General features: G+C 41.6%; 1 protein-coding gene across 8 annotated transcripts in view; it reads right to left on the bottom strand.

Annotated features, from left to right (window-relative positions):
- ITPR2 (inositol 1,4,5-trisphosphate receptor type 2) overlaps positions 1-21,908 on the bottom strand; it is a 497,457-nt gene that overhangs the window by 23,346 nt on the left and 452,203 nt on the right. Inside the window, exon 56 of one of the 8 annotated variants that reach the window (XM_035028034.1) lies at positions 18,647-18,754. The exons of the other annotated variants lie outside the window; for them this stretch is intronic. Within the exon in view, the coding sequence (XP_034883925.1) occupies positions 18,686-18,754 (69 nt within the window). The 3' untranslated portion in view covers positions 18,647-18,685. Of the gene's footprint in view, positions 1-18,646; positions 18,755-21,908 lie in introns of those variants that run through there. 8 annotated transcript variants of the gene reach the window in all.

Here is a 21,908-nt window from a genome sequence, read left to right as displayed (position 1 = left end):
ATTTGTCTGAATCCCAGCTTTGCCTCTCATTAGGTGTGTGGTCAGAGAAGACTATTATTTAAGTTTCTTTCTCTGACAGTGTGGGTAATAACGCTTATCTTTTAGGATTCCTATCAGGATTTGATAAAATGATGTAGAGGATCTAGTGCAACACCTTTCCCTTGTGGGGAAAAAAAAGAGCTAATGTTTATGACATGCTTCTGGGGTGGGGGGAGAATGGAATGGGAATTAGGGCAGGGCTGTGTGGGCGTAGCATGTGGGGACGTATGGCTCAGGGCAAAGAGGACCCAGAGAGCGAAGGAGTCACCTGTAACTGGCCTCATGGATCATGACATCCCAGAAGTCAACAGATTTTCAGGGACAAGAACAAGGAGTCACCCCAACGTGAGTTTTTCAATTGCCCCATGCCAGTTGCTACTTGGCACCTCACTGCTCAGTAATCTCATGGGAATGAGGAGCCCATTCATCTGTTCCATGTCCCCAAACACAACGTTCGTCGCCACGTGCCCACTTTCTAAAATGTCAATTCCTCAAGTCACCATGGGCTTTTCAAAATCAACTGTTTGAAAATCCCTGGCACACCACCCCCCAGAATGGGAAAATTCTATTTTTGTCTCCGTTTCTTTGCAAGAGCAACCTGTGGTCAGGCTTCCTAGGCCCACACCGTCAGAGCTGACCCCATTTGTGTATCTGGACTGCTATTTTGAAAGAAAGCTATGAGGCTTTTTTTTTTTGTTCCAGGGCGTTTTAGCCCTTCCACATTTTACTAAATATACTATTAATCCTCTTTTACTTGCTCCCTTTTATTTATCTTACCCAACGGGACACAGAGAACCACTTCCACACATCAAGTTTCTCTCTTCCCTCGCCTGTTCTGGCCTCTGTGTCACCTCTCTTTCAAGGTCTACTGTTTTGGAGAAATGATGATGGCCTTCAGTTTTGCCTTCTCTCAAAGTGCATGGGCATGCTATGAATTGTGTTACAGAAGACCTGCCCTTGAAGCCATTTTTGGCTTCGCCATAACTTTGGGCTTGAAAATTAGATGATAGGGGATGTCTGCTCTTTGGCCCAGTTTGTGGCTTCAGTACGCTGCCAGTGAATGCATGCCTGCTTGACTTTAGAGCTGACGAGGCTTTTTTATGCCCTAACAAACACGATTTATTTGGATTTAAAATTTATCGCCAGGAATGGAAAATTGATGGTTTTGCCAGTGTTAGTAGCCAAGACTTCCAGGGTCCTCTTGAACTCAAATTTATTCTTCGCTCTCCAATCGATGTTCTGTTACATCCTATAAATGTCTCCAGGCAGATGTGAATATATATTTTTCTTCCTATTAAGATTTTAATGTAATTTGATTAAATCTTTCTGTGCCAGTCATAAATATTTTTAAAAGCTATTGTAGTTGTTTACCCCAAAGTTTAATCGTTTTTTGGAATCTGGGGTACTTGTTTAGAATTTAAAAGAATGTTGTCAATAGCCTCACAATTAATTGTGTTGGGTTGGGCTGGGAATGACGCTATCTATTGGAATTATAGCAACATCTATTGAACATTACTTAAGGTATTTGGCTTTGATTTACATCCCTGGTCATGATTTATGTATCACATAAGATTTAACATAATTTTCCCACATTTTGGTTCCTCAGAGTAATCTGCCCCCCCACCCCATTGCTTCATAACTCTTTTTTAATTTGCTGAAAAATGTGGGGAATGATTTGACAATACTACTATATATATAATGTTGGTTGTATCGGTTTAGATTCTGCACAATTACCAACTACTTCTGAAAAAAAGGTAATCTAATTATTTTAACTTAAGATACAGGTGCCTTTAGGCTAATGTGATATATAAAAGAACCCACAACACATTGTTTACTATTCATCTCAAAAGGCTTCTTTCCTAAAGGAATAACCACAGGATTTCTTTAAGTAACAATTTCCCCAGATGCATTAGAAGCATGATTCAATTTGCAATACAAAACACATTTATATGCAACATTCCAAAGACATGCCTACTGTAAAAAGTGAGGGAGAGATGATTTTGATGTGTTCTATCAGGTTAGGCAGCTAATTTAGAAAAATCTTATTTATACTGACAACCATTTTATTGCAAAGTCAAATTTTATAGGACGAAAGTAGCTGATGCAATGTGCAGTGTAAACTTTCTACCAGCCAAATCCCACTTTTAATACAGCATCTCCCGTGCTCATTCCCTGAGTCACAGTATCACTGTCTTATTGCATAGAATTCCACAGTAATAAATACACTTATGACAGCTGGAGCAAGAGCAAGGCAGTGAGATGTTCTGATATGCCCCACTTCGAAGTGGCTTGGAATCCAGGGGCTGGAGGGCATGGCATTCCCAGGCTTCCAGCTGGGGTCAAAGTGCTTCAGACCCATTAAAGAGGCTGCAATTACCTGCAGCCACACGTGACCAGATGGTGCACAGAGCAGCCTGCCACCTAGCCTAGCTCATCAAGAGCACTGGACGGGCTCTCCCTCAGAGCTGCTCACTGGCAATATATCTCCAGCCTGGGCTGAAGAGCAAACCCAGAGCTCACAAGGATGTATTCTTTATCGAAAATAAAACAATTTACAGAGCTCTCCTGAAACCTAAAAGCCAACCTAACATTTTAGAAAACATGTCTTTCCAGGTCTCCCTGCTGTCACATGCTACATAAAGACCACTTAGATTTTTTTCTGCCTGTCGCCTGGCACACTCAGCACGGCAAGCACTCAGACATCTGGGGATGGAGGGACACAGGCGAGAACGTGGATAGACTTTTACGATCATCACTCCCCCACTTGCTCCTTCTGTTTAGTCACTGATTGCTTACAATTGTTTTCTATTACATCTTTCATAGCATACCCTTTTCCACTACCATAGTGCTGCCAGAGTCCTACAAACCATCATCATGGGGGCGCCTGGATGGCTCAGTTAGTTAAAATCAGGACTCTTGGTTTTGGCTCAGGTCATGATCTCAGGGTCTTGAGATCGAGTCCCGCATCGGGCTCCACCCTCAGTGGGGAGTCTGCTTGAGATTCTCTCTCTCCCTCTCCTCTGCCCCTCCTGTTCATGCTCTTCCTCTCTCTAATTAATTAATTAATTAATTAAAAAAACATCATCATGGGCTGCTCTTCTGCTCAAACACCATCACTTCCTAACCAATCAAATCTAAACTTTTTGGTCTCTTGGTATAACGTTAAGCCCAACCAGTATGTAGCCACCCAACCTCATTGACAGCTACCTTTTCTTGTATCCTGCTCAGCATCTCACCCTCCCTCGTCACTTTTTGTAATGTGGTTGAAGAATGCAGAATCAGGAGGGCAAAAGATAGGGAGCCTCCTGGCAGTTGATCTTGGGTGAGTCACTTTTGTTCTCTGATCTTCCCTTAGGAGAGGGATTCCTGAGCTGGACTGGGAGGTTGGACTAGTTCTTTGCAACCCTTAGATTCTCTAAAGCTCAGGCTTTATCATCTCAACTCCTCTCAGGTTTGTGGGCAAAAAAATCAGAATAGGTAGGAAAGGGAAAGTGGAGCAGAAACAATAACATTAAAATTGGTACTATTTCAATCACATAGTCCCCTAAATAGTTCATTGTCATTTCATTCTATTCATTTATTATTTCATTCTATTCGCTCATAAAGCCTGTGAAGGGCAGCCCCAGGGGTCCCCAAGACACAAAAGAGGAAAACTAAGGTATAGCTGCCATCGTCTAACCAGTGTCACAGAGAGAATGAGAAAGTCAGAACCAGAAGATAGGCTTCTGATTTCCAGTTCCCAAGACCTTTTCTTGAGATTGTGAAATATTAGAATTCTTTTCATGACCATATCTTAGAAAAGGGTCCTACATAATGCTCTAAGTATAGACACCTCCAAAATGCTTGAAGTTAGACCTAAAAACTCAACTTGTGATCAATGAAATGTATATAATGACACCTTAAGGATAAAACATCTTCCAGAACAAAGAAAACCCAAACTATGAATTAATCAATGGAACAAACACATCTAAAAACAACTATGTCAATCAGGAGGCGGGCAGTTAGCTCGGAACAAATGGGGCAGAAGGCAGCAGAACTGGTTTGTGTGCCTAGAACCCTCCCAGGGGTATGTGGCTAGGCTCCACATGTTACTCATGGAAGAAAAACTGAGAGTGGTAGTAATAATCATAAGTTAGAATAAAAAAATACGATGGTCCAGGTGCTACCATATTTACATTTAGTATTTCACTGTATTTAAAGGAACTCCACCGCCCTATTTTCCCTTCCCTGCTTTATTTTTCTCTGTAGCAACCAGTATGATCTAGCAGACTGTTAGTGACTTTTTGATTGCCTGCTATTAGAACATAAACTTCACGAGGGTAGGGATTCTTGTCTGTTTTGTTCACTGCTGTTCCTCAGGGCCTAAAATAATGCCCAGCACATGGTGTTTAATAAATAGTTGGAAAGGAATAATAAAAGAATGAACTTTCACAATAACCCTAAAGTAGGTGCTAGTCCTAGCTCATTTTACCCAGAAGCAAACTGACACGCGGAGTGACTGTTTCCCAAGGTCACAGAGCTGGTCGGTGGTATAGCCAGAGCTCACACACAGGAAGGATGCTCTCTGTTACACTCTGGTCAACTGCAGTCTAGAGCTGTGTGCAATAGTGAGGTTGCATCAGTTTATCTTTATCTGACCCATTAAACATTCAAATCATGCAACCAGCTAACTTCCTTTGCTACAAACCTCTGCTCATTAAGCAACCTTCTGATTATAATCTGGCTTCTCAGGAAAAAAAACAAAAAAAAACAAAAAACACTGACCAGCCATCATGCACGTCTGTTCTGCTTGGAAATTATAATTTATCTTGTTAAATCAATCCATAGGCATTCTGATTTTTCCACATTTCTGCCTCTTGACTCTGATTAGTATGTTCCCGGCTCAATTCATTCTGTGTCCTCTGATGGCATCAGGTTATCTGAGATTGCAAAGTTTAGCACAGGATCTAGAATTTTATCACCTAAGGCCTGTCAGGAATGCTGTCTCTGGAAAACCACCTGGTGACCCGCAGTGAGTCAGCCTCCCCAGGTGGCAGCCCCATATCACTGCATTCCCATCTGACCTAGGATAAGGCATTTCTAGCAGAACGCTATTCTGACCGCAGTTATCTGGCATAATTTGGGAATGACAGTGATGAACATGAATTGTGAAATGAAGCTCATTGGTATCCTGCTGGCTCAGCCAGAGTACAAAAGCAAGTCATAGTTTTATTTCAGGTTTTACTAGCAAGGTTCAACTGGAAACTCTAAGCAAGTCAGACAGTTTTCATGCCTGAACACAGAGGACTTGAAGAAAGGAAAACGAACAATGCAGCTAGACAGAACGAAAATTAAATCGAAAGCTTAGTAGTTCCTGTAGCCTGAGTACCTACCAATATTCTTAATATCAGAGCAGGGCGTTGTATATTCCCCAAACATGTCAGGAGTCCATAAATGACTCCCGCAACCTTAATTACATGAATCTTTTTGGGGGGAAACTGTTATTTTTTTCCTTGACATATTGTATTGCCAGACTCAAGACACAGGAGTTCAAAGTCATAGATCAGAATTTTCATTAAGTACACATGACACCCTTGAAACTTTAAATTGCTCGTGCTTGTTTACCATTATATATATGAATGTACAGTTTTAAATCTTAAAATAAATTTGTCCATCTGTGCATTATCCTAGAAGGTAAGGAGCAGAAAAGAAAATGTTCTCTATAGGAAATAAACTGTGGAAAATATTTGCATACTATTTTTAAAAAATTCAATGTTTTAATTAAAAAAAAAATCTATCGTTGAAAGGGTTTAAATAGGATGCTTTCTTAAAAATAACTGTGTCCACTTAAGACAGTGTTCTATGATGGGAGCAGCCGAGGTGTTTGGGCACAAGAGCCAGTCAGTGTGCAAGGGGGAGACCCTTGACCCAACGCTCCCACAGCTGGTGCTTGTACAGAAATCATTTCTGACCTGAGCATTTTTTTTAGGCTAATATGGTATTATTCTTGCACACTGTCCAACTTACCATGAAAACTATCCATTATTTTAAACTAGAAAATAAAAATAACACATAGGATGTCTTTAGAAGGACACAAGAGAAATCTATTTTAAATTAATTACCAGTTAAATATCCTCTTCTGCTTGCTGACAAGTTTTCAGTGATTATGCAACGAATATTCTTCTGTTCTACATTAGTTGGTCTCTTCATGAAACCGTTTAGCTTGCTTTCTTTGTTCTCTTTGCAAACTTTAAAGGCATTTCCTGTGTGATGTAGAAAATGTAGTTTCTCCTAGCTTAATGGCTAATTACAGCAACAGGCAAGGGAAATAAGAAAATCCAACTAAAATTGCAAATAAGTAATGAAGGGCTATGTGAGCTTTAACTACAATTTCACACCCTGTTGCAACTGTTTTTTAATAAAGCCTTTGTCGACAATTCCTTTTGCTAATTTTAGTTTGATATTTTGATGTTTACTAGGGATATATTTTACAGAAAGTAGCTTTGGGTTATGTTTATGGTTTTCATTAGCAGAGATGTCTTTAGCGGGAGTCACCCAACTACAGTCTCATCTTTGCTCTATCTTCAAAACAAACACATTCTTCTGTTGTTGAAATAACTCAAATACAATCTACCATGTTCTTCTCCACTGTTGTTTTAGGATTTCTTTTAGGATAAAAAGATGAAAGATAATGCCAGTTTTTATAAGAACATCCCTCCTCCTGTGGTATACCCTTATTTATAGTCATTATTGGAGGGATGCACCCACTTGATCTGGGAGGGTGTTCTTTGCTGGAATGTTTGCTTTTGATAAATAGCAATAAAAACAACCTATTGGGGCACCTAGATGGTGCAGTCGGTTGAGCGTCTGATTCTTGGTTTAGGTTCAGGTCATGATCTCAGGGTCATGAGATCGAGCCCCGAGTTGGGTTCCATGCTCAGCATGGAGTCTGCTTGGGATTCTCTCTCCCTCTCCCTTTGCCCCTCCCCCTCTCTGTCTCTCTCTAATAAATAAGCAAATCTTAAAAAAAAAAAAAACAAACACCCAATCTATTGAGCAGTCACTTCTAGAAAGGATATCTCTATTGGGAGTTCCAATAACCATAAGGAAAGAAAAGTCATTTTGTCACTTTTGCTAATTTTGGAAGAATACATTTTCTGACTCTATAAAACCAATATTATGACTTCCTTTTCCTAGTGAACAAAAAAAGTATAACATGACTACTTGGTCTTACAGAAAATCACCCATATGCCATTTGAACTGGAATTGATTAAAAGCAAGGACAGTTTACCATGGTCTTTGAGGGTTTTTCAAAACCTCAACTTCCCCCAAATTTCCAAGCTATAATGCCATTCTTGATCTATGGAATTTTGTGGAGTGACTGTAGAGGCTTCTATGATATATAGATTGGAAACCAATTTACAATGTTAGATATATACTTTTATCTCTGAAAGCCCTTTGAGACAATTGTGTAAAATACTACATCAAGGATTGTTGGAAACATTGAAGGATTTCATAATGTAAAAATTCGTCAATGTCATTTAAATTGAACAAAATGGTTCCTTACTTTTCCATATACATTCTAACCATCTTCTCCACAAACTTGTTCAATAAATACTGCATGAAACACGCATTTTGCACTTTGTCCCATAGATGCAATTTACCAACCTGATCGATTTTTTTCTCTGTAAACTCACCTGATTTCTACATACTCTATATTTTCTCCTTTATTAAAGGTGATGTAATCTTAGCTTCTATCACATTCATATCCATCAAACTACTGAGAACAAGAGAGCAATGAAAAGATGAAGATAGGAAATGATAAGATTCCACAAAGCAGATTTGCAATCAAATATAAAAATCTGACAAAAACTCATAAGGCAGATATGGAAAATTAATGAAACAATGACTTTATATGAAGAAAAGAAATCTGGCAATAGAAATAAACTAAGACACATACTTGGAAAAACTAAGAATGAGAAATCGAGCAGTCAGAACAAATTATTCATTCTGGGGAGACTCACTATGTTACTCTGATTTGAACAGATCAAAAAATCTGCATGTTGCCAGATGGAGAAATTGCATTCACTTGTGTTCACCCACGTTTCTACCTAATTTGTCTTAGTGCCCTCTCTTTCACTAATGATATAAACTAATTTCTATTACTTCTTAGGTAGTACTTGATTAGACAAAGAGTAAGACAGAAAAGAGATGGCTGACGTGGGTTGTTGATCTAAATCTGACTCCAGCTTTAACTCCATTTTCTTTGCCATTTCCCTGTGTAGACCAGAGCTGGCCACCTAATCGCAACCAACCAACCCATGCTTTTCAGTGGCAAGTTATTTCCTGTGAATTAAATTTAGTTGACACTGTAGGACTACTTGGTGGCCACCTGAAAGAGCAGAATCTTTTAAGGTTGGTATATGATCCTCCTAGAAACCTTTGGCTTCTAAGTCCATCCAGACTTGTGGTTTTGATTATAAAACCACAGAATGTCAAGTTTGAACGGTCTTTTGATAGATTTGATAGACGGAATTCAACCCCTTTGTTTTTCATAAAAGACAGCAGGAGGAGGTTAAATAACCTGGGTAAGCTCTCTGGTGTCTCTTAATTTCTAACTCAATCTTCTACGTACAAGAGGTCGATTTTAGATCTGTTGGACCCTCTGATCAGAGGCTCCAGCTGAATGTGTGTAGACTGAAGAGTTATAGAGAATGGGAGGAAGTTCTTCATTACTGGAGGTCTTCAAACAGTTTTAAGAGTTAAGGTAGATAATGCTATCTTTTCTTTTTTAACAAATGAAGACATGGAGGCAGAGAGGTTAAGCAAATTGTCCAAAGTCACACAGCTAGGAAGTAGCCACTCTGGGATGTAAACTCAGTCAGTCAAATACCTGTGTTTTTCTTATTGCTTTCTAGTTATCATCTGCATTATTAGGAAGCTAAGCTAAGTCACTAAAGAGATATCATTACTTACTTCTTACTCATTTGTTTGTTCATTCAGCCATCCATTCAATCAAATGGATGCAAATATTTACTAAGCATCTAGTAAGTGCCACCAACAGCTCTAAGTCCTGATGATACAGCAATGAACAAAACAAAGTTGTTGCTCTAATGCAGATTATATTCAAATGAGGGAGACACACAATAAAAAATATACAGCATAATGTCAGATTGCAGTAAGTGTTTTGGGGAAGTAAGAAAGCAGGCTAAGAGAATTAAGAATGATATAGTGGTGGTAATGGGGCCTGGGTGGCACAGTGGGTTAAACGTCTGACTCTTGGTGTTGGCCCGGGTCGTGATCTCGGGTCATGGGATCAGGCCCCTGTCAGGCTCTGCACTCAGTAGAGAGTCTGCGTAAGACCCTCTCTCCCTCTGCCCCTCCCCCTCCTCAAATAAATAAGTAAATATTTTAAAAAAAGAATGATATAGTTGGGAGAAGGGACCCCTTTTGAAAAGGTGATCAGAGAAAGCCTCTCTGAGGTAATAACATTTAAGCAGAGAAATGCAGAATACGAAAGATAAGTAGAATGTTGCAGGCTGAGGGAAGAACAAATGCAAAGGTCTTCAGGTAGAAACAAGCCTGGCTTATTATAGAAACAGCAAGGCCAATACGGCTGGAGCCAACGAATGAGGAAGGGGCAGAGAATGGCAGGGGTCAAGGTGTAGAGGCCTGGACAAGAAGTCTGAATTTTATTCTACATACTAGGAAGCCAGTAGAGGGTTCTGGGCAGGGGAGTAACATATTCTGATTTACATTTTTAAAATGATCACTTTGTTCTCTGAGGAATAATCAGTAGAGGGGCAAGTATAGAGGCAGAAAGACCAGTTGAAGGGCATCTGTAACAGTTTAGGTGAGAGTTGAAGGTTATTTGGACTAGAGTGCTAGAAGTCTCAGAAAGCAGTAGATTTACATCTATTTGATTGGATAGTGGAGGTAGATGAGATATTTTGCTGAAGTGTATGTTGCATATAAGAGAGAGAAGAATGAGGAGTCCTAACTTCCAGCGAAGGTTTAAAACTCCTTTCCAATTAAGTGCTTAAAAAAAAAAAAAAAGAAAGAAAAGCAACCAATGCATGTGCAGAAAACGGGGAACACAACCGCTATCTAATAAAGCATGTGACTGGTATTTGTCCCTGATTCTAGAGAGGGAGGTTCTAAAACCCTTGGAATTTCCCTAATGATAGCAGCATCTCCATTATTCATGACCCCCCCCCCATCACACCTGAGTTTATGTTAGGAGATGAGACCACTCTGGGTGGGGGCTGGTCACTGGTAAGAGCACCTGTGGAATTAGAGGGTTGGGGCTTTGAGTTAGCCCAGCCTCCTGGGAGAGGAAGGGGGCAGGAGTCTGAGTTCAGTATTATGGTAAATGATTAAGTCAGTCATGCCTATGTAATGAAACCCCAATGAAGACTCTGGGCATCAAAACTCAATGGAGCTTCCTGGTTGGTGAACACATTGGGATGGTGATGTGCCCTGTTCCAGAAAAAGGGCAAGAAGCACTGTTTGAAACCCACCCACATCTCACCCCATAGGTCTCTTCATTTGGCTATTCCTGATCCGTACCCTTTATAATAAAATTTGGAAGTAGAGTGCTTCTCTGAGTTTTGTATGTCATTCTAGTGAATTATCCAACCTGAAGGGAGCCATGGAAAACCCTGAATGTGAAGCCTGTTTTTCGGAAGCAGGGGGGGCCTGGGGACACTCAAAGTGCAATTGGCATCTGAAGTCAGGGCAGTCTTGTTGGGGACCACACCCTCTAACTTGTGGGGTCTGAGCTAACTTTGGGTAGTTAGCATCAGAGTGGTACTGTAAACCATCCTTTTCATGGGGTTACACAACTGCCCAATGAGCGCGTAGTGAGGGCAGTCCTGCTCACGCCAGAATGGTATTACATACACTACACCAGTGGGGGTCAGAAGAATGTCCTGGGTCACTGTCACTGTACAAGACAGAATGGACCTGGGGAGAGTGATTTATCCATAGCCAAGCTGTAATGGGAAGGGGTGGTCCCACCATCCCGCTGTCCTAAACAATGAGCAAATCCAAGTAAATATTACATGTGAACACTGATTTACCATGCTAAAGTTTCTTGACATTTTCCTTTAGTGTGTTTTCCCACATGTGGAATTTTCATTCAAATATCAATAGCTCTGTTGATACTTTCAAATACATTTGTTATTATCAGTCAGCGAACATGCCTCTTATGTAAGATTTCAAAACTCCATCTTCAGTTTTGGCTAGTCTCCCCTCCTAAATCCAGTTTTGTTATTTCTAAGAACCAACGGAATCATTACCAAGGCTCCCAATCCACGGAATGGACTGGCAACCAAAATCATTGTTTCCCCGAATGTTTTGGGGGAGGGAGTAACTATTGATCCCCCAGTCACCCAAGCTCAAAGCCTTAGTCTTCTTTTCCCTTCTCCTAAATGCACCATCAGCAAACATTTTTCTTACTTTATCTTGCACCTGGAATCAGGGAGTTAAAAATTAGTGTGGATGGACCTCAGAGATCAGTTATTTCATGACTCTATTCAACAAATGTTTGTTGAGAGCCTTTTAATCCAGAAGCTGTTCTAGGTACTGAGGAAACAGTGACAAGGACCATCAAGGGTCCAGTGTCCAGGGAAATAAAGACCATTTTTAAAAGTAGTTGAGTGAATTGACAGGGAAATCATTTCAGATAGGGGTGCAGGCCTTGGGTAAGATATGACAAGGTACTCTTAGAGGGGTCTTGGGTCTTCTTTAGTTGGGTTGGCCAGGAAAGGAAGATTTTAATTTCTGGAGATAAGCATTCCAGCTGAAGGGAAGAGCAGAAGACAAGGTTGGCAGAACTGGAAACCTTAGAAAGAAAGCCAGGAAGGCTGGGCCCTGGGAGGGGGGTGGTCCCACCTGGTTCATGGGTGGTGGAATGAAGACAACAGCCCATCCTTGTTCTGGGTCAAGTCTTTCCACCACACCCATCCCTTGCTTTCTATTATAGGTTCCTCCCATCACATTTTCCATTAGCGTGTTGATCATTCTTTCCTCCAACCTCTTGTCCATTTACTACATCCTACTATGAACTCTTTGATGCTTTATTTAAAAAAAAAAATCATATAATTCCTCTACTTAAAAGTCATCAATGTCTCTCCTTTGTTTGTGGGATCAAGCAGAAACTTCTTACCTTGAGCAAGTAATTACTGCTACCAGTTAGCCCCAACCTAATCCAGGTGGATGGGTCCATCTGTGCTTTGATATCAATTACTCAAATCTGCTCCTTTTTTTCATGCACAGCTTCTTCTCCTCAACCTGCATGATAGCTCCTCATCTGTAGCTCATCAAATGTCGCTGCCTGGTATTATCATCCAACCTTCAGGACAACATATCATGCTCTTCCAATTAGGCCCTAGATGCTTGAAGCAGGGAATTTATTTGTCTCTCATTTGTCCCCCCTGCCATATCTAACCCATTGCTACAGACATGGTAGGCACTAAATTAAAGTTGTTGAATAAATAATAATTTTTTGAGCTCTGAAATGCTATTCTGATCCTAACATATAGATTTTAAAATTGAATGTAACATTTACCATGTATCAGATACTGTATAAATATTAACTTGTTTAATCTTCATAAAAACCCTACAGGTAGAGATGTTTACTCATTTTACAGATGAAGACACTGAGACATAGGAAGGTTAAGTTACCTGCCCAAGGCTCTGGGAGTCCCCAGTCCATGTCTAAAGCACTAGGCCACTCTGTGTCTCCCTTACACACACAACACCCCTCCTCCAACTCCCTTTCAACACCCCAGACTCTTACATTACTCTTGGTTACTTGGGCACAAGTGAGTTATACTCTAGAAAACAAAGTAAGGAAAACATGTTGCTCTCAAGTAAGAATCAATTTTATAATCTCCAGTAAAATTAGTTATCTTATTATTTATCTGTCAGCACCAAGTCTTTGTCTTCTAATGATATTTTCAAACTGGGTTTAGGGCTCCCGAATAGTACTAGGCCCTCAGCTCAGGAAACAGAAATTCTCTGTTGCAGCCTGAGACAGCGGAAATTTCCTGACCCCTGTCAGAAGCACAGTTGAATTTTTTCTCAGGACGTTAGGCTTCAGGTCGTAAAGGAACGTTCACGATCTGGTCCCTAATCAGTGTTGTCCTACAGAGATGGCCGGCAGCACAGAGGTGTAATCATGTGAACAGGAGATCATGGGCATTTAACAGCCAGACTCCAGCCAGGGTCGGGGGAGGGGTCAATCCATATATGTCCTCCCAGTGAAGATAATGGAAATAGTTAAATTCTGACCATGCCAAAACTCCTGCCACAACTGCTTCCCATTTGTAACATAAAACAAAGAGTAACATACTCAAAACTTGATATAAAAATATTGTAGATATTAAAGTTGTCAGACTTTTAGAACTGGGCCAGAACAGACTTCGGAAACCCCTCCGATTCTCACATGAATGAGGAGGACTTGATGTGCATGGAAGTCAAACCTCAGACAGAACCAGGGCCAAGGTCCTTGACAGCACAACCTGGCGCCCGGAGAGCTGGAAGAAAACCCTGGGCAATTATCTCTTTGTAATAAACCACCCTCGAGTTCGGCTATTTTTGAACTTCAGATTCTGGTGAACTGGTGTTTTTATGTCGGCTGCATTTGAAATGCTAATCCATAAGCTCAGAGTAACATAAACACCTTGAAATCTTTCTTAAGAGTTCATCATGACAGCGGTACACCAATGCAGAAGGAAATTTAGAGAGCTGGAAGATTTCTTCTAAAGCAAAACGTGTGTGCTTTTCACTGGGACTTTTTCAAATGCTGAAAGAGACGGAAAAGGTGATTGCATGACTGAAATGTGCAGCAAATTCTTCACCTGAAGGAGCTTAGGAGGCACTCTTTGGAAAATGAAAGTGACTTCCTTTGTTGTTTCCATCACAGAGCCAAGAAAAAGGCCAAGTGTGCCCTTCCCATTCCGCCCCCCCGCCCCCTCCCGGGGCTGAGCATGTAAGTAAGCAAGGTAAAACCTGTTCTTATACAATCTTTGTTCTGACTCAACGGCAGCTCCTAATAGTCCCCTTCACAATGTCCCCATGTGCTCTTGGGGACACTCCTGGTATTATCTCACCATACTCTCTGTGGGCAGATCTCTCCTAATGTCACTTGTAAAACTCAAATGGATTCATTAGTGGTTCAAGCAACTGAAATAGGTAAGTGAGCTCTTGACTTTCGGGTTAACAAAGAAACAGGTGGCTAATGGGCTTGAGGTTGAGTCTGGCCACGAGAGAGCACGGTTCCTCTGCCCAGTCTGTCCCAGTGGTGACACTCACTTGACCATGTAAAAATGGTGGTGACTTTTTAGGACCTGATTTCTGCTCTGAACAGGAAGCTCTGTGACAGGCCATGCCTATCCTGATGTCCTCTGTCCCCCTTTCCAGGGGCTAGCACAGAGCCTGGGACCTGGTAGGTAGTAAGTGTTCACCGAACGAATGCAAGTTGGCCATGGCCTAAACTCTAAGACGACCACTATGCAGAATCAGTAATGTGTTTGATCATTAAAAGGCTTAAGAATGCTCTGAATCAGGGCACCTGGGTGGCTCAGTCATTAAGCGTCTGCTTTCAGCTCAGGTCATGATCCCAGGGTCCTGGGATCGAGCCCCGCATTGGACTCCCTGCTCCGCGGGAAGCCTGCTTCTCCCTCTCCCACTCCCCCTGCTTGTGTTCCCTCTCTCACTGTCTCTCTGTGTCAAATAAATAAAATCTTAAAAAAAAAAGAATGCTCTGAATCTGCAAAGTAGTATTTAAATTTAGCCATATTAAGTAGCTAAATATTTTAGGTAGAAGTGGAAGGACCAAACACTTATTGAGCAATAACCCTGAACCAGACACCATGTTAGGCACTATGATAAATGGAATTTTGTTTAAACCATAGAAGAATCTTACCAAAGAGTATTACCTCCACTTACAGATGAGGAAACAGACTCAGAGAGCTGGGGTAACCTACCTCAGCTGCCATTCTTTCATCAAAACCCCTTGATCTCTAAATCCCCCCAAAGGCAATGGACTCCACTAACATGACATTAAATGACTAATCTTTGACATACAAGTGCTGAATCACTTTTGTAAAGTTCAGCACTTATTTTTCAGGAATTCCCTTAGCTAAAACTAGTCCAAAATCCAGTGGCAATTAGCTTGCCTGATAACCTTACCTAACATAAGAGCAGCTTAATTACCATCTCCGCTAATGACTCATGATATGGCATGGGTGATGTAGTCTATTAAAATCCACTAGACAGAAGTCGTGTGGCTTTACAGTATATAGTTCTCATTCCCACAACTTACATTTTGATGGTATCTGTTACTCTCTGGAAGAAAGCCAGTATTTCTGAATAAAATGTATCAGTCCTAACAATGTGGACATGATTATTCCAGAAAGCCAACTGAGAATTGAACAAGACTTACAGTAATGAGTAGGACTGGGAAACAAGAATTTTCTTCAGACAGTGGGAAGAAATGCTTTTATTAAGGTTATGAGAATTGGAGACATGAACATCCCTTTATAAGCTCAAAATAAATGACTTAGGATGGGTCACCATTTCAAAGAGGCTTCTAGATGTTGAACGAAATCCAAATCATTTTGCTGTCAACATTTGGGTTTGCAACATAATTCCATACTAAAACTTATTAATCAATGTTGGGTCACAAGATATCCCAAAACTGACCAAAGCATTTCTATGTTCACCTGCTGATGAGAAGTTAAAATCCTCTTTTAGAGTCCTATGAAAATTGTTTTCTCCTTTCTGGTTCTATTTTTTGTTAAGTAAAATCTGTGTGGAAGACTATTGATATTAATATCATCATCATCATTGGTTATTATTAGTGTTAATTAATGGTTATACCTCTTTATCTTTTAGCCTAAGGGCATGCTTTTTCTGATTTACTCACTATATGTAGCATCCCTTGATTAGCCTTGTCCTAATCTGTAACGTCATGTATCATGTGTTCTCTAGTGAATTAATAAATATGTATACTCATTTAATAAATCTTTATTGAGTATCTACTATATACCAGGCACTGTTCTATGCTCCCGGGGCATCCTAGTGAACAAAAAAAGACTGAAATCTTATCTTTGCGATAGTGTATCTTTTCTAGTGGACTGTCCACTTTAGACTTCTCACCAGAATTCCCATGTATTCAGTTTCTTATTGGTCATATGCACTTGGAAACCCAAGCTGGACCTAGGCACCTGGATACTATGAGGCACACTGAGATTATCACATTTCTTCAACTTACTCCTGTGGAACCCCAATGATTTAGGTTGAGCCACCACCTTCCCCTCGCCTTCAGTAAATCCTCTACCTATATCTTTTCACATCCACCATTTCCTCTCAATCCCCAGTGGCATTTCATATCAGCTGTCATCACGATTACTGGGTAATGAACTCATTCTACCCGTTCTTTTTCTTGCTCCCGGATGGTCCCGTTGTATCCATTTCTTACTCTGCCACGGAACATGCTTTCTAAAATACACATCTCACCATATCTCTTTTTGGTTTAAGAGCTCTGAAGGGCTTCCTTTTGCTTTCAGAATAAAGTAAAGACTCCCAAGCAAGAGGTCCTTGTGATCTGGCTCCTGGTGGCTGCTTTACCTCCTGTTTCCCTGCTTAGCCCCACTTTTTCTCTGGACAGGCCCAACAGCTCCCTCCACCTGCTCCGTCCTCATTTCCCTGACTTACTCAAGCATCTGGTATGACCTTAGGAAGCCTCCCTTTCCAGGCTGCCCATTCCATGGCAGGCTCCACCACTGCACTGAGCCATCACCTCTCCTTTGTTGAAGTTCTGTCTTCTGGATTTCACCAAAGCTTCCTGAAGGAAGCTCAACCTTGAACCCTAGGCATCCCAGCGATTGGAGCATAGTAAGCACTCAGCCAGTGTTTGTTTGATGAGAAACCTTTCACCAATGGGAAATAATTTATTGGCCTGAATTTTTAAGGCATTTTACATCATACCTCAACTACTGCAGCTGAAAGACTAAGAATTCTAATTCCTTAAAATATCAGAGACATCCTTTCATCCTTCCAAAGATGTCTTTTGGTTTTGGGTTTTTTCCCTACCTTTTCTCCAACACTTGACTTACATAATAATTGATCTTAGTCAAGTTTTGCCTGATTCTTCAGTAGATGAAGCACAGCTAAAAGTAAAAATCATAGCCATTGGCCCCAGAAAAATTTGTAGCTGGGTCCTGGTTCAAGCCCTTATTTGCCAAGCACCTTTGGATAAGTAATGAACTTCTCTAAGCCTCAGTTGCCATAAAGTGGGTACAATTAAATAACATGCAAAGCTGCTGGCACACATCATAAATTTGGTTTCCTTTCTTCTTGGCTATGCACACTTTCCCTTTAAGATACACACCTTGTCTGGAATATATTCCCCTCCATTTCTTCTGTCGAAATCCTTTTCAAGGTCCAATTCTCCTCATAATCTTCTCTGTGCTACTGTCCCCAGTCCCTTCAGCCACAAAGACCTGTCCTGCCATCTGAGCTCCAGTGGTTCCATGTCTTATTCATTCTGCCCAACAAATCTATGCTGAGTACCTACTGTGTGCTGGGTGTGAATTTAGGTGTTGGGAATACAGCAGTGATCAAACCAGGTGTGTAAATGCTGAAGTCATAGTGGAGAGGAATTAACACATCAGTAAGTATAAAAACAATACTAGGTTCAGATTAATATAGGTGCTCGAAAGGGTGACAGGAGAGAAGTAACTGGAATGGGGGTGTCCAGGAAGGTGCCGGCATGGAAAGAGTTAGGAACAGCAACTGCAAAGAGCGGGCACCTCCATGCCAAGGCCCTGGCCAGGGAAGACATGTGAATTTCCCAGAAAAGGGCCAACATGGTTGAACTGTAGTTGGCTAAGGAAGGTGGAATGAGGTGAGACTGGTGAAGTAGGCTGGGCCCAGGTGGTCTGAGGGGCCACGGGAAAGAGTCTGGATCTTATTCCAAGCACCACTGAAAGGTTTCAGGCAGGGGCATAACTGTCATTTGAGATTTCTCCAGATGCTGTGTGTTGGTATGTCTACTTTACCTCTCACCAGAGGTATTTGTGCTATAGTTTCCAGTGACGGTAGGTGTCTTTTCTGTCAAATTGTGGTTCTGTGAGGCCAGTGACCAGGTTTTACTCTTGTTTTGATTGGTGCCTTGTGCGCAGTGCTCCCTGGCAAATTCTTGCCAAATGAAATTGAAATATCCTGCAGCCTCTGTCTTTCTGGCCTGCAGTTGTAATAATTGTAATTGCAATACTTCGAATCACCGTAGGAAGCTTGCAGTTGCCAACCAGCTCTGAACGAGTCTATTTTTCCTATTTGAATTCCTCTCAGGCCTTCCTGCAACTGTAGGGCTGTCAGCTGACTTCCTGTCTCCCGGCCAGGTCCACTCTCTGCCCTGGACTGAATGTGTATAGTTCCCCTCCCCCGGTCTGCAGAGCACGAGGCCTGCTGCTGGGGGTGCTGGGTGTAGCCGGCCTGGCCTGCTCTCAAAGGAAGCACGGCTTCTAGCTTTGGACACCCCACGGCATCTGATAATAACAGAGCATTCAGTGGCCATTTGCATGTGCCGGGCACATTACAGACACAGCGTACCTTTCCGCTGGCTGTGCAACTTTGGGCGAATCATCAGTGTTCTCTAAGCCTGCTTCCTCATGGGCAGAATGGCGACAGTTCTAGCAGAGTGCCTCCCAGGGTTGTCCCAGGGCCGTAAAAGAGATCACACATGACAGACACTTAGCACAGCACCTGGCACAGAGTCAGCACTCATCAAATGTCAGTTACATTCGCAGTGGTGCTGTTAGCGCACATGAGTTTATCTCGTCCTCATAGCAACTCTGCAAGGGAAGCCTTCTATCCAGGGCCAACATTTAGCTGGTACATGGAGATACGACTGTGCTGGTTGCTAAGACCATGGCAATATTTCTTAGTTGCCAAATTAGCCACTGTCCCAGCCCTCCAAAGACTCCCTCTCCCCCTAGGACCCTGCAGCCTTCTCTGCCCAGGTGTTTTCCCTGGGACCCTGGAATCCTTGCTTCCCGCCCCCAATCCAGCAACCACAGGGACAGGGACAGGGCCCCGGACAGCAGGAGGCCTCCCGGATCCAGCCACACTCAGCCAGTTCTATTCTGAGTGCTGACTGGCTGGTTGTACTTGCTTCATTGATGGGTAAGGCGAAGTGAAGAGGGGAAAGTCACCCATCGTGTAAATGGAAATCCTAAGAAGTCAAACTTCAGAATCTATTACCTAGGCTTACTCCTTTACACTGAGCTTCTCCTCAGCGCTGATTAGAAACACTAAACAAAAGCCAGTTTTTGGCTTTTTGAACTCGGAGAACTATCCCCTGGCTGCCAGCAGATTCAGTGTTGAAGAGTTCAGGAAGTAGTCAATGAGACCTGCCTGCTCTCGACTCTATTCCCCATTGCATTCCCCTCCACGAAGCTCATTTAAACACGATTTGGCCCCAGTCCTTTATCCTCACTTCCAGCACTGAGGACAGAGTCTGAGATGAAGACCCTGTGTACAGCCACCCTTAAGTAAGAAGTACTTACCATTTTTATCTCTATTTTTACAAACTAAAAAGAAGATGAGAACGAGGTTAAATGTGGTAACTCATAGATATTATATATGAATACGAAATAAGGAATTAGAATAATGTAGAGGATAGACCCCACAATGACAATGAAATCCAGAGTTGAGAAGTGAAAAGGATCCCTCTTAAATTGAAGACACCTGTCTGGACTTAAAATATGGAAAGCAAAGGTGGTGTCTCCTTCAACGTATATGTTTACTTCTTAATTGTGCATCCTGAGCTGCAAAGACCCCCATGGTTTGTCTCAAAATGTAAACATTTTTAACAGTGTCTTATGAAGTTCTAAAGTCGTAGGTTTTAAAGATTGAGCAGTTACATAATTGGCTTAATTAGATCCAATTACATAATTGGCATAAATTAGAAACAATAGAATCAGAACATATAATTTCATAGTTATGACACATAACAATAATGCAGAAATTAAGTCGGCAAATGGTGCTAACGGAGGAGGGGCGCATACAAATCCTGGAAGACTTGATGTCTTTCGTGAGCCCAAACATCTCCCCCTCCAACAGTTACTGCTCAAAACCTGGGTTAACTATAAATAAGATTGATTCTGAGTTCTAGACATGGAAAACATCTGGAAAATTGTTAGTTCTTTTCCTCTGTTCTGGAGCTAGAGTAATGGGTGACTAGATTTCTATCTCATTGAAAGGACCACCCCTCTCTTTCTGAAGTCTCAATAGATTATTGCAAGGAAGAATTTATTCTTTAGGGTGAGTTCCGCTGTGCAAGCCTCCACTGCACATGCGCACCCCTCTGCCAGGACAGCAGCCTCAGGCCCTCTCCTGAGATGTGGGCAGGAATGTAGGGGGACTGGGTTTGAGAAACACGGCAAGAGGGGATTAAATTGCCTTGGCTCTCCAATCAGCCACACGATTTCTAATACTGCATTCATTATACTTGGTTCAGGTGGCCTAACCCTTCCTGCTGCATCTTTATCTTCCAATTTTAAAAGAGGGGAAAAGATGACATTTGACTAATGAGAAATTCATGTTCTGAACTCCTGCAGCTATTTTGGTGTATCTTTCTGTAAGTTATGTCCAAAGACCAGAGGGCTAAGAAAAAAACCATTCATTTGTTAATTTACTCGTTATTTTATTATTCATTCAATAAATGTGTTGAGCTTCCTGGGGGAAAGAGGCTCTTTCTTACTTCTCCTTCTGTATCAAACCCATAAAGAGCTGCTAGGAGACAGGGAACACTCACTGTTTATCAAATTGCTTTTAAGGCTTATTACAGATATTACCTGCCCTGCTATTACAAAGAACAAAGGGCTTCGCTGTTCCTGGTTGTGGCCTTCAAGAAACTCACAACTCTTTTTCTGTGTCAAGACAATTATTATGTTAACCACAGCCTGAGTTAAATTGTCCTAGCGGACATCGCCATAATACTGGGACACTAGACAGGAGTCAAGTAAATAGAAGAGCTTAAAAGTACCCTGTACTAAAAATGAGCAAATGACCCCCGAAAACCTATGGTGCTGGGGGGGGGGGTGGCCTGCCAGGGTCTCAGTGGCAGCCCAGGATGGCGGAGCCCACGGGGAAGGTGGCAGGTCTCTGAATGGGCACAATAGCTCTCTTACAGGCACCTCTGGTTTTGATCCTGCTGTTTGCCAAATTAAGTTATAAATATCCCCAAAGGCCCCAACCCTATCTCAGCAAACGAACACTGAAAATCTGAAAATGTCCTCAAAATGTTAGAGAAACGTCTAAAAGCCTTGGGCATTTTTTCTAATGATCTCAATTTTGTTTGTTCCTTCTCAGTCATCATCCTTTGGGTAATGGGAGAAGCAAAAGGGCTTAGTGATGCTCAAAGGCCATTACTAGTACAGGCTGGAGGATTTATCCTCTTATACCCTTTCCTCCAGTTTATTGGATTCCCTTTCATGATTTTTACTTGCCAAAGCATGGGCCTTCCTTTTTCCTTCTCACTTTCTGTTCCCAATAAATACAAGCTCAAAATATCAATTCCCTTACCAAAAATGAGGATTTGCTTGCCAGGGGAAAATATATTCCCCAAATACCTTGATCAACTCACATCTCCCCTAACAATATCCCAGGAGAAACTCTGTGTTCGTTCAGATACTCAGACAGTGGCTGATAATCAAACAGCTTAGTTTGGCGTCTGAAGGCAAAGGAAGGAAGATTTCAATTTCTCTTCATATTTCGGAGTCTTGATCCTATTACTGGATGGATGTAGAGGCACAAGTATATTTCCTTAGATTCTAACCTCTAGAAATCAACTTATTTACAATGTATGATTTAAT

This window comes from Mirounga leonina, unplaced genomic scaffold (assembly GCF_011800145.1).
Source record: "Mirounga leonina isolate KUSES-001 unplaced genomic scaffold, KU_Mleo_1.0 Mir_201, whole genome shotgun sequence".
NCBI classification, from domain to species: domain Eukaryota; kingdom Metazoa; phylum Chordata; class Mammalia; order Carnivora; family Phocidae; genus Mirounga; species Mirounga leonina.
This window is presented reverse-complemented; position numbering and strand designations above follow the sequence as displayed.